The 12914-nt window shown below is 37.3% G+C and overlaps 1 protein-coding gene across 1 annotated transcript in view; it reads right to left on the bottom strand.

Annotated features, from left to right (window-relative positions):
* The window catches only part of GHR (growth hormone receptor), a 296522-nt gene that overhangs the window by 169600 nt on the left and 114008 nt on the right, over positions 1-12914 (bottom strand). The window contains exon 2 of the mRNA XM_017533143.2: positions 2426-2506. Coding sequence (XP_017388632.1) covers positions 2426-2495 — 70 coding nt within the window. The 5' untranslated portion in view covers positions 2496-2506. The remainder of the gene's footprint in view (positions 1-2425; positions 2507-12914) is intronic.

The raw sequence follows: 12914 nt of genomic DNA, 5'->3' as shown, positions 1-12914 counted from the left end.
TGGCTTTGAGGAGCAGATATAGAGCTTCATATTAAGGATGAGAGATAGAAAGAAAGCATTTATTACAACACTTTAGGTAACACAATAATGGCACTGTTCAAATTTAGTTCTCATTAAATTTCCCACAGGGCAATTAGATTTAATAAAAAAAAAATCCTCTCAGGGCCAGTATATTTCTAATTGCTCATCTGCCCAAGCAAGAAAATCCTGCTCAAGTGCCACCTTTCCCTATGCATACAGATCTGTCATCTTCTACCAGCTCCTGGGTGACTTTTCTCCAGTCAATACTTCCAAGATCACTTACCCATCAGTGCCACATCTTTCACTGACCAAACTGCATTCAATAGTATTATCTTTTTTAAAAAAAATTTTATCTATATTTTTAGTCTGCCTTATACAATAGGAGACCCAATAAAAATAAAATGATTTGGCTATAATCCAGACCTGGCAGAAAAACAAACACATGGCCCATAAATGTCATCTGAGATTGACACGTGTCATGTTATGCCTTAACTTTGGCTGAACCCATGAACTCATTAGATAAATGGCCAGAACTAGAATACACACAAACACACACATACACACACACACACACACACACACACAGACGAGCATGTACACACATGCTTTAACGTGCTTACATATGCCTTCTTATATAAACATCATACCGCAACCTTAATCCTCAGACAATATTAAGAAAGGATTCTGGAATATGCACATATTCCAAAGGAAAAAGAAATATTGGTTAGCTCAACAAGACAAAAAAAAAGGAGACAAAAATGTTCTTCTTTGTTAAATTATTTCCTATGTGTAAGTACTGGTAGGATATGTGATTTGTGTTTAGTATAAACCATTGCATTTGCTTATATTCTACTCTCCCTAAACAAATAAATGAATCAAACAAAATTATTAAAAAGAAAAATGAAAAGCAAATATTAAAAGCAACTAATGATGTTTTCTCTTCACTCTACTTAGGAAGTCAAAGGTTTACTAAAATGTTGAAGCAGCTGAAACAGATGCTCCTTTGCTCCTTGCAAACTTTCTAGTTCTAAAATGTAATTTAAGCTCTAATCTCTTAGCTGGGGATGCATTTTTAATTTTCTTTAAAGATTTCCTATGCCATACTTTTCATTTAACAGGTTTTCAAAAATTCCTCAAATCTTGCCCAGTGGAGTGAAAGTCACCTTAATGAAGAAACAAGAGATTAAGCCACCATGACTTTGGAACAGCAGAGGATCTCAGCTGCAATTCTTTGGCTCAGAACCAGGGTCTAAAACCAGCCATGGGAAAAGCTGTTGAAATGGAGCCTGCAATTCTCTCCATGTTTGACTTGCATAATGTTGACATTGTAATACCAGAGAGACCAAAAAATATTTCAAACAATTATGACTCTTTTCTATAAATATTTTTAAATTGCTTTAAGAGATAAAATAACATATTTTACTCTTCTCATTTTCTAAGTGACTCTGGTCACCCTCAGCAGCTCACTACTACGGATTTATTTTTGGCTAAAAGGTCAGGGAGGACATCTTAAAGCGCTAAGTCTGCTGTTAAACTGTGTTTTCCAACATGAGCTGAATGGTGAGAAAGGGAGTCAGACACTCTTAAAACAACAACTAAATGCAGTGCCATAGCAAGGGAGAAATAATCGTTTCTTTCTTCTGTAGATGCCCAAGCAAGGAAAAATATTAAGTACTCATTTAAAAAAAAAAGTCTCCCACCCTTTAGAGAGCACAGTTTTCTTTCTGACAGAAAAATTCTTCTTCCCTTTCCCTTTCATTATTCTTCCTTGTTTTAGTTAGGTCTTCTATGAAACATAGTTTAAACATACTGAGACTTCTCTAGCAGGAGAGGGATATAAAAGAGGGAGAATTACAGAGATGGGGAAGGAAGTTCATCATTTCTGGGTATATCATTCAATTATTTCAGGTGTCTCTTTCCTCAACTTAGCCAAATGGTAATCACCCAGAGTGAGAGGTGAAATTCATCGGAAACCTGCAATTTCCTCTCTCAGTGAATATAATTAACAAGCCTGAATTCTGAGCTCTGGGAATAGACCATGATATCCTTAGTCACAGATGAGCTGAGTAAACAGTAAGCTAATAACCCTTCAGTGTAATTTCAATATCCCTCCCAGAGACTGAGAACAAGAGACCTGGCTTGTCTTCAACATAAATGTCCTCAGCATGATTTGTAGCATTAATTTTTGATATGAAAACATTAGATGCCAAAGCTGACTGACTACTGCATTCCTCCTAAACATCCACAGAAAAGTCCTACTAGTTTCTGATTTTAAAGCCAAGTCATTTGCTGCTATGTAAAACTTGCATCTTTTAATTAAATTATCCAAAAACCTTGGATGTAACAAATACAGTTCGGTGTTATTTCAAAACACTGAGGGTGGAAATGGAAAAAGGGAACTTACTTTCACGTCCAGAAAAAGCATCACTTGATCCTGCCAGTGCCAAGGTCAACAGCAGCTGCCAGAGATCCATACCTGTAGGACCTGCAATCACAAAAAGTGTAAGGTAAAGCCCAGCAATTAAAAGCAGACCATTATCATAAAAATACTGTTTAAAGACTGGCTAAGTCATGAAAGAGTTGATAAGTCAGTTCCAGAAGGAATTCTAGTAAGTCTTTCATTGCTCCAGAGTCTCATCATACTGTCCTACTTTTCATGAACTCAAACAGCAGGTTGTAATAAATTCTACTTCCTGTGAGTGCTTGTCTCAGGAAATAACATGAACACTAGAGATGTTCACATTCTGGCTCAAAGCCATAGAAACACCTCACAGCAAATGACCCCCATGGACGGATAACAGGGCCAGTGAGGTTTACTTCAATTTTATCTGGAAATAGAAAACCTTATTAGTAGTATCACCATGCATGGGGCCTTGAGCTGGACAGGCCATAAAAGGAAAAACAAAACTATCACGCTAATAGTTAACATTTCATAAATGTGTTTCCCAGTGAACAAAAGAGCTTAATTAACACTCAAAAGAAGGTGCTAATGAGCCATCCTAATGAGGTTTAACTAGAAGGGAAGCAGAAAGAAGGCAAGAAGCAAAAGAAAACAAAAACTCCCTAATAAAACTAAAAACCCACAAGTATACAGTGTGTCGTAGAGAGTTTTTATTTTCATAAGGAGTTTTTATTTTCATAAGGAATACGGATCTAAAAGATCCAGGAATGTGAACACCTCAGACACTAAGACGGATGCGTTTGTGGCTTTGCTAGCCATTTAGAAGCCCAGGGTGGCCACACCTGGAGCCCCAGAGTCTAACGGAGAGAGTTGATCAATACATCTGTCAGCACACACCTCAGTGACCATACAAAGGAAATAAGCTTTTCTAGAAAAAATATACCAGAGTGTCCACATCCCAGATCTTCTGAGGCAAGTTTGGGCTGGTTGAAAATGAATTCAGCACATTGCCTTTTGCAGAGCTGTTGCTGTGTCTGACAACTAATGCCAAGTACTTTAGAGCTAGCTGCAACATTTCCTTAAAACTGTGCTATTTACAGTTTTTACTACACCATTTACACCATTTATTCAGGCATCTATCATTATACCAGGAGCTCCACCAGGACCTCCACTGGCTTCATTTTTGTTACCTTGCAATCCTGACCTAACCAAATAGCCCTTCATGGTATTCCTAATCAGGCTGAAATAATGAGCAAAGATGTTTGTTTTCATGGGCCTACAGATGTGGTCCTCTGGCAATGGCTGTGTAATTCTACATAAGGATAAAATTCTTGATGTTCTATACTTTAATTTCTAGACAGCAGAGGGCCTATCTTTTTTTTTGTTCCATATAATTTTATGTTCTTAAAAATTCTTTACAAAAAACATATTTCTATATAAACTGAATATCTTCCTACATCTGAATCCCCATGTGCACACCCACATGCATGAGGAATCCTCCTCCATACACTGCCTCATGGAGTCATTCATAAGATTTAGTGTAAACGTGCAGATGAATATACTTTGTCAACGGTGAGATTACAAATAAATGTGAGTTGTGGTTTTTGCAACATCTATGTTTTTAATTTCTAACCTGGAAAGCCTTGAGCTGATGGTCTTGCATCATCCTTGTCTGCTTTGCAAATGAGAACCACTGAGCATCTCTCCCTCCCAATGTCCTTTGCTCCTAGGTGAACAGGTTATGTAATCAAAGTTGGAAACCTCCAGCAGAAGTATGTTAAAAGGCTAAAAAAAGTTATAGGCTAAACATGCCATCCCGTTGGTGACTATATATTTGCTTTAAATTTGATTCTTTTTTTTTTTTTTGTCTCACTCTGTTGCCCAGCCTGGAGGGCAGTGGCACAATCCCGGCTCTCTGCAACTTCTGCCTCCTAGGTTTAAGCAATTCTCCTGCCTCAGCATCCCAAGTAGCTGGGACTATATGTGTGCATCGCCATGCCCAGCTAATTTTTGTATTTTGTAATTAAAGAACTGTAATTATCACAATTCCTTTATAAGCTGAACATATGTCTGTAGAATGCGCTCTGTCTTACAAAACGAAACAAAAAACAAACAAGAATCCTCAACACAAAATTAACCAGAAATCTGCACACTCCTACAGCAGAAAAGGTTATTTAAAATTGTGATGCTCCCAAATAAGAGGTGAGTGCAGCTCACTGCTGCTTGGAACACTGCATAGGAACCTGACTCTAATGAGGTCCAGGGGCTAGGATGAGGATAAAGAAATGTGGATGGATTCAGCAGAAGCTAAATGCTTTATTAGAATCTAACTCTTCCCTTTCTCTTCCACTGATGTTGGCTCAGTGAGAATGACTCCAAAAGTAGCCCCCACTTCAGTCCTCTGGAGAACTCTCTCTAGTGCCCTCACATGCGCCAGGCCATGATACGTGACATTCAATTGGATTCTAAGCTGCCCACATCATCTTTGCAGAGCCCCACATGGCAGCTTCTAGATGACAGAATCCTTCTTTATTAGGTTCTAGCTGAGATAAAATGTCCCTAGGAAGGTCAGAGTGCTGACACACACGATTACATTGGAACTTTAATGTAATCTACCATTACAATATAATGATATGCCAGATGTGAGAAAAAAAAAGTCCCTCTATTCCCCTCTGCCAAGCCCTTTTTGCCCAGGTGCCTAAACTTATTATGTGTACCTATTAACCCAGAGGTACAGGAGTTCACTCAAAACACCGTCATAAGAGATTTTACATATAATCTAAGTAGAGGATAGCATTGTTCAGAGGAATCCACTAAACTGGACTTTGGCCCACTGGGTTTTTTAAGCTTGCAATATTTTCCTAGGGAAAAATCCCTCTCTAAATTTCTTTTGATATTTACACATTCTTTGACTATAGTCTCATGGCAAGATTTTCAGCAGGAGGGAAAAAAATGGGCTTCTATTCTTGCATAATGGAACTCACACCATTTCCACCCTCAAAGCCTGAGGGATTTTGCCTGCTCCCCTTCTTTCTCAAGAAAAAGCCAGTTCAAAAGCAGTGTAATGCAGCTGGCATGAATTTTAAATCTGTAGACAGCCCAGCAGAGAAGGCCTCCAAATTATATAATTAGGCCCATGATATACTAACTTATTTTTTGGCTATAAAACAGTTCATAAACACATGAGCAAAGATGAAGGTTAGAGATAATACTTTTTCCAACATGCTATAACCAACTCCAGGCAAAGAAAACAATATGTTTAATTCTCTTTAATTTATAATTAGCAAGTATTTGTGAAACTACTAGTTCCTGCTAGCACTGAGCAAGGCACTATGGAGATTAATGCAAAAGCAATCAAAATCATGGTTCTTCAAGAATTAGGCAGTACAAACACATGAAACTGTGTAAAGAAGGGGAACACCCAAAAGTAGAAGGTTAGACTAGGGAAAAATCAGATATTGAATCGGGGGGGCTTAAAATTAGAAATAAATGACAGAGAAGACTGTGGTGGGTATGGAAGGGAGAGAAACCATGGTGAATTTGTATGGTAAAAGCTGAGATCAAATGTTCTGGATATGAGGATGAATTCTGAGTATGTTTAGGACAATATTCTGAAGAAGCTAGTGAATAGAGAACAAGATTGAAATTTATGAAGAAAAGGGCATAAATTAGATTGGCAAGGTAGGGCCAGATTAAAACAGAATTTTCAACTCATATTGATCAGAAAGTCACTAGAGGTTTGGTGCAAAAGTGGGTTTTCCTTAGGATACAGCTGCCCTTCATGCCTTCTTAACTTAAGATCACTAAGTATTGACAAGATTTGATGATGACTGGATATGAGAGATGATAGAGACATGTCTATCACAAATAACTGAGCATGTGTGGATGAGAGATAGTGCTCATGAAAGAAATCAGGATTTTGGGATCTGAGTTGGTTATGGGGAGGGGAAGGTCACAGGACTGCTTTGGATACTTAGTGTTTTAAGGCAATTACAAGATTTTTGGAAATGTTAGAAATGGCTAGTGGGAAATTGAAGGTAAGAGGCCAAAGACTGAGAGAGAAGGAAGATCACTACTGGATGTGAGACATAGCTACATAGAGATGAGGTATCCCATTGAATTTAATGTGAAGACTAAACTATCTGGTGACAAGTTCCCATAACACCTTCATTGAAAATAATATTAAAAATTTATTGGCCGGACACGGTGGCTCACGCCTGTAATCCCAGCACTTTGGGAGACCAAGGTGGGCAGATCATGAGATCAAGAGACTGAGACCAACCTGGCCAACATGGTAAAACCCCGTCTCTACGAAAAATGCAAAAAATTAGCTGGGTGTGGTGACGCATGCCTGTAGTCTCAGCTACTCTGGAAGCTGAGGCAGGAGAATCACCTGAACCCAGGAAGCGGAGGTTGCAGTGAGCCAAGATCGTGCCACTATGCTCCAGCCTGCTGACAGAGCGACACTCCATCTCAAAAAAAAAAAAAAAGTTTATTAAGCCACATAGGGAAAAATGTGCTCATATCTGGTTTGTAATTTTGCAGAAACCAAACAAACCACGACCTAAAATCACTCACATCTTCTAATTTATATCAAGTATTTTTTTTAAAGAGTGATTAAATCATCCTTAGAAGCATTCTTAAAAGTGTGATGTTAATATATTAACATATAGGAAGAGTAAATGCCAGCACTGATTACTAAGAAATATTGTGAAGTTGAATCGAGTTGATCTCCTTGGTGAAGCTTTTCTAAGAACTCAGCACAGAAAAAGGAAGAGCCTAACCAAAAAGGGCATTTAAAATTGCTGGTTCTCATTAGCACCAGGCATGCATTGAAACAGCTTGCTTTCAGAGTTCATCTCATTACCAAATTTTTACGGTGATGATAATTTGGAAAATGGTCAGATCCAAAATGCCTTAAGTGAATTTATTTCCTTCCTATGAGTGAGGAAGGAAAAGCTCACAGACAGCTTTGATATAACTCCTTTTGCTGAGATTTCTCTCCTCTTAGAGGTCCAGCGGGAAATGCATCCAAATTCAGATGTGCTATAAGTATAAAATACACGTGGAATTGAAAGCTTGGTACAAGAAGAAAGGATGCAAAATATCTTGATAATGTTTACATTGACTAAATGTTGAAATCATATTTTTGACTGCTGAGTTAAATAAAATATATTATTAAAACAAATATCCTCCGTTTCTTATTTTTTTAAATGTGATTACAGTAATGCATCACTTAGTGACAGGGATACATTCTGAAAAATGCATCATTAGGCAATTCCATGGTTCTGCAAACAGCACAGAGTATATTTACACAAACTTAGAAGGTATATCCTACTACACACCTAGGGTATATGGGATAGCCTATTGCTTCTGGGCTATAGACCAGTACTCTACTGGATACCATAGGCAACTGTAACACAAGATTAAGTATTTATGTATCTAAACATGTTTAAACATAGAAAAGATATCATAAAAATATGATATTATAATTTTATGGAACCAGTCCATCATGGACTGAAAAGTTGTTATGCAGTGCATGACTGTAGTTGAAAATTTTAAATCACATATGCAGCTTGGACTGTATCTCTACTTGCAGCATTTGTATATACATTTTATTGTTTATATGTCTGCACTTGCATTCAAAAACATTAAATGATTACTGTGGGCATATTTGCTTTTGTAACAAAAATGAACAAATAAAATAATTTTTAAAAAATTCAAATGACAAATAAACTCATTATGGTTATGTTATAAAAGGTCCTCCAAAATGCAGAATGATGGGGACAAAAAATTCACTGAAGACTTAGGTGACTTATGTATGATTGTATCTGTGGAAGTTTGCTTTTTTTTTAAAGAGTATCCAGTGTGCATTTGTTTACCTTCAAAAGTGTAATTATTCACATTATGTCTCTATTTGGGTCATAGACAGTGGTATACTCGGAAATGTTTAACACCTGTTTCTCTGGAGTTAAAAAAAAAAAAAGGTCATGATTTGTATCATTTGCCAATTTCTGTGGTGTAAATACCTCTCCCAAGGCTGATTTTAAGCTACCAACATTAATTCATTAACTGGATTCACAAGCCAGAAGCTGGATGCAGCACACACTGGCTGGGGAAGGGGCTGATGCTATCTAGGCTTCATGTGAGGTAACAGGTACAAAGATTAGCAATCTACTAACATTGAAACAAAATGTAAGAGACAGTACTGTTGAGTAAACCCCGGACACTCGATTTCATTTGATGACATCTGATTCACTGGCAGCTGATCACATTTAGTTAATAATCATTGACAGATAGTTTCCCAGGTCAAGGGACATTAGCTTCTACCACAGATGCTATCGTTAATCTTCATTTACAGAGAAAGTGAGCTTGGGGTTAAATGAATGTGTTTTGGAGTCACAGAGGGCTAGGTTCAAATTCTAGCTTTACTAAGCCTCAGTTTACTCATCTCTAATATCGATGTGATAATATTTTCCCTTTTTCATAAAAAAATCAGGATTAGATGAGATAATTTATTCAAAGAATTTGGCATTCCTCTGCTTGTATCCAAAAGGGTTAGTTATTACACTTACTAACGTCTTCTTGGTAGTAGTAACAAATAGACTGTTTATGTTTTATAATGTTTCTATGGGGTATATTGAGAGTAGGGACCCTCATTTATATATCATGAAGTGGACATCTAGGCAGGTGGTAGAGCAATCAGCAAATGTGCTCTTGGCCAGCTGCAATATATAAGACCTATTCCTAAATCAAGCACTTACATCACATGAAGGTTCAGGGAAAGGAAAGGACAATCATAATATAAAGTGTGTAACCCCTAGGATAAGGCAAGAATGCAGCCCATTTGTGCTTAGATGTACAAGCAATTGCATATCTTCTAAAGGGAGTTCCAATTGTGTAAGAAATACTTTAGGGGCTAATTCCTCCCTCATCTACTGTAAGAAAATTCTATGTTGTTGTTATTAGGTTAGGATAATTTGTTTTGTGAAATCATGGATTTCTAGAACTGAAAATTGTGTACATAAATCCCAGTGATAAGAAGCTTGGCTTGAATATAAAACTTTTCTTGGGAGAACTCCAAAAAGATAGTTGAATTACATGAACCTGAGTCTCTGTCTCTTCTTTTATGGAGGAGTGAAAGAAGAAGGGGCATGTCAGTAGCCAAATGCTTGGCCATACTCCGATCTTGGTATGCATAGTTATTCTATTGAGAGTGGAACTTTCTCAAAGAATGAAGCATTCTGTTTCACTAGGACCCATATTGCACTGCAATGCCTCCCCACAACTATCCCTGTGGATGTTTGTCAACCCAGTAAGCTTGATTCACTTGGTGCATTCATGGATTCACAATTTAGATGTGACTGTTACATGGAAGAGAAAATCAATTGCATGTCCATTTATTTGAACAGTATATTCCTTCTTATATCTTTCTTTACATCATTGTCCCTACCAAGTAATTTTTCCAAAACAGAATTTGAAAATGAAGTCTCTTATTGACTTTCTATTATTTTCTCTCTTCTATAAGTGGCTCATTCTACAACTAGATTTTTTAATTACTATGGTAGATCATATAGATCATGGAGAATATTTCTTAAACAAATTTAAAGGTGGAATTTTCTTCAGACTCAAGTTTGGAAATTTTGTATCATTTAATCTAAAAGGAGATAAATAAGCTATAGGAGACAAGTTCTCATACAGTGAAGTCTTCAAACAAAAACATTCATTGTCTCGGTGAGATACAATCTAACAATGATTACTATAATAATTTATAGTATGCTAAATGCTTTTTATACCTTAAAGTAGTGCACAGGTTCCTGCCTTCTTCGGAGTTAACATAATAGAAGTGTAAGTTTTCAAAGAGAATTAGTTACTAGCATGCCCTAATAACATATGGAGCAAAAATTGGGAGAACCCCCTCTTTCCTTTTAACAAGTCCAACATGGTAAAGTTATTCTTTTAAGATAAAGAAGTTGGGAAACCAAGAGTGAGGCAATGTGATCTCCTGGGAAAAGCACTACTAGAGGAGGAGTCAGCAATCCCGTAACCTGGCACCAGCCCAACGTTTCCTGAGTTGGTCACTCAGATGGTCATTTAATCACTGTAGGTCTCAATTCCCTCACCTGAACACCCTTCCAAAATTTTGTTATAAACCAAATCCTGCACTGTGCAGGGTAATAATAGCTGCCATTCATTGAGGGTTACTTATGTCCTGATGTTACCAGGCTCCTTGTCTTTATCTTCTTTCAGTTGGAGGCAGTAGCTGTGTCTCACTCATGATTACATCCTAACAATTAGACATAGGCTTGCCACAGAGTAGATGTTCACCACAACACCTACCCAACAAATAAGTGTGCCAGGCACCTTCTTATTTCATTCAACCTTCACACAGACCTTGCAAGAGAAGGGCTCATTTCACAAATGAGAAAACGAAAGTTTAGAGGAGCTCAGAGAGGTTAAGTAAATCTCCTTCCAAGCTCACAGACAGAATATTCCTGGGTAGGGTTTGGAACTGTGCTTGATGTCTCCAAGGCCTGCTTTGCTTTCCCATGCTTCTTAAATTGTGAACTAGGCAGACTAAAAACACAATCAGGGTAGCAGTGAATCAGAACAAACTACAGAGAGCAAGAAAAAGACAGAGTAATATTTAGATTTGAATTATAAAGAGAGGTAGACACCATAATACTTTCAGTGCACAGGGCCTGTCAAAGACAGTGATAATTCATAGGTGGTGACATTGCAGTTTCTTCAAGGGCTGTATTACATTGCTCAAGGGATGCAATATTTATCGCCATGCCTTAGAACCTCCAATAGCACCTGGTCTACTTTTGGGTACATTACTCAGGAGCTATGCAGTGTGCTCTCTCCATGACATGGGGCATTATCGTGCTTCCTTTAAGCTTCTATGTAAAAATAGAAGTCTATTTGGCCAGACTGACTGGCTGCCAGATAGATGGCAAATATAGGGCAGATCAATATCATGTCTCATCTCCAGGAAGTTTATAATGTACCCCTCTACTCTTCAAGATCAAAGGAGGTATAATAGCTTGGACTTGGACCATTCATTGTTAATAGCTTTAATAAAAAATACTCCCTAGAAAAGTGCTGCCTAACAGAAATATAGTGTGAGCCACAAAGGCCAGCCACATACGTTGTTGTACATTTTCTAGTAACTACATTTAAAAAGTTTAAAATTGATAAATGTTATAATGTACTTATTTAACTCAATATATTAAAAATATTATTTCATCATGTAATCAATGTAAAAAGCATTAATTAGATATTTTGCACTCATTTTCTCATACTGAATTTTTGATTCTAATATGCATTTTACACTCACATATATCTCAATCGAAATAGTCCCATTAAGTGTTCAATAGCTACATGTGGCTACTGGCTACTGCATTGTACCATGCGGCTCTGAAACACCGAGAGGCAGTAGAAGTGCATGCGGCCAGCTCCCTAGCTAGTGTAGAATACATCTGTGTTTATTATTACTCACAAGGCAGGCCAAGCTTCTGAGAAGAGGCATTCATAGTTATTTTGCAAGGTCTGATAATTTCTTTAAACTGGTAGAAAGAGTCTTCTTATTAAAGCAAGAAGTGGGGTGTTCCAGATCTTCTCAACATGCACTTTGTACATAATTACTGAACACTGAACTCTACATGCAATAAAACCATCAACTTTTTTTGTAGGACAGAACTTCAGTCTGTCACTAGTTATGGAACTTTATGTGACTCAGTTCTCATCCTCAGCCTCAACTTCTTTATCTCCAAAATAGAATGTCTGGAGCATATAAGTAGTTCTTAGCCTTGGCTGCATATTACCATCACCTGGGGAACTTAAAAATCAATGCTCTGGCTTTATAACAGATAAATTGGATCTGTAGAGTAGGGACTGAGTGTTGATACTTGAAGATTTTTCTTGTATAATTCTAAAGTATGGCCAGGATTGAGAATTGCTTATTCAGTGCAAACCAAATGTGCTATAACTTTTGTGACAACAGAACTCATCTGCCCCCTAAAGTTGTCCTCATCTGTGCAGAGGAAAAGAAATATCAATCTCCCCTTTCAACCAGCCAATTAATGTGCTTTTTTGCAACAGATGATGATTTATGGACCTATATCAAGTAAATTTTAATACCAAAATATGGAATTCAGATCAGAAAATACTGTCCTATAAAATAGCCAATAAAAAGAATACACATGTATAGATGAAATCAGCCAGCCACAGAAATGATCACACAAATAATGACAAAATTTCAAAGTTTTGCTGATGAGACTGGGTAGACAGAATGCTAAAAGATACCCCCCGGGATTACCATCTCTTGTTATTCAAACGCTAATCTAGGTACTGCTGTGAAGGAACTTTGCAGTTGTAATTAAGATGGCTAAACAACTGGCTTTAAAATAGGAAGATGATCTTAGATTATCTATGTGAACTGATGTTATTACCTGAGCCTGTAAAAGAAGAACAAGATATCATAGAAGGG

This window comes from Cebus imitator, unplaced genomic scaffold (genome assembly GCF_001604975.1).
Source record: "Cebus imitator isolate Cc_AM_T3 unplaced genomic scaffold, Cebus_imitator-1.0 Scaffold80, whole genome shotgun sequence".
NCBI classification, from domain to species: Eukaryota; Metazoa; Chordata; class Mammalia; order Primates; family Cebidae; genus Cebus; species Cebus imitator.
Note: the sequence above shows the minus strand (reverse complement) of the source record. Positions and strands in the feature narration are given on the sequence as shown.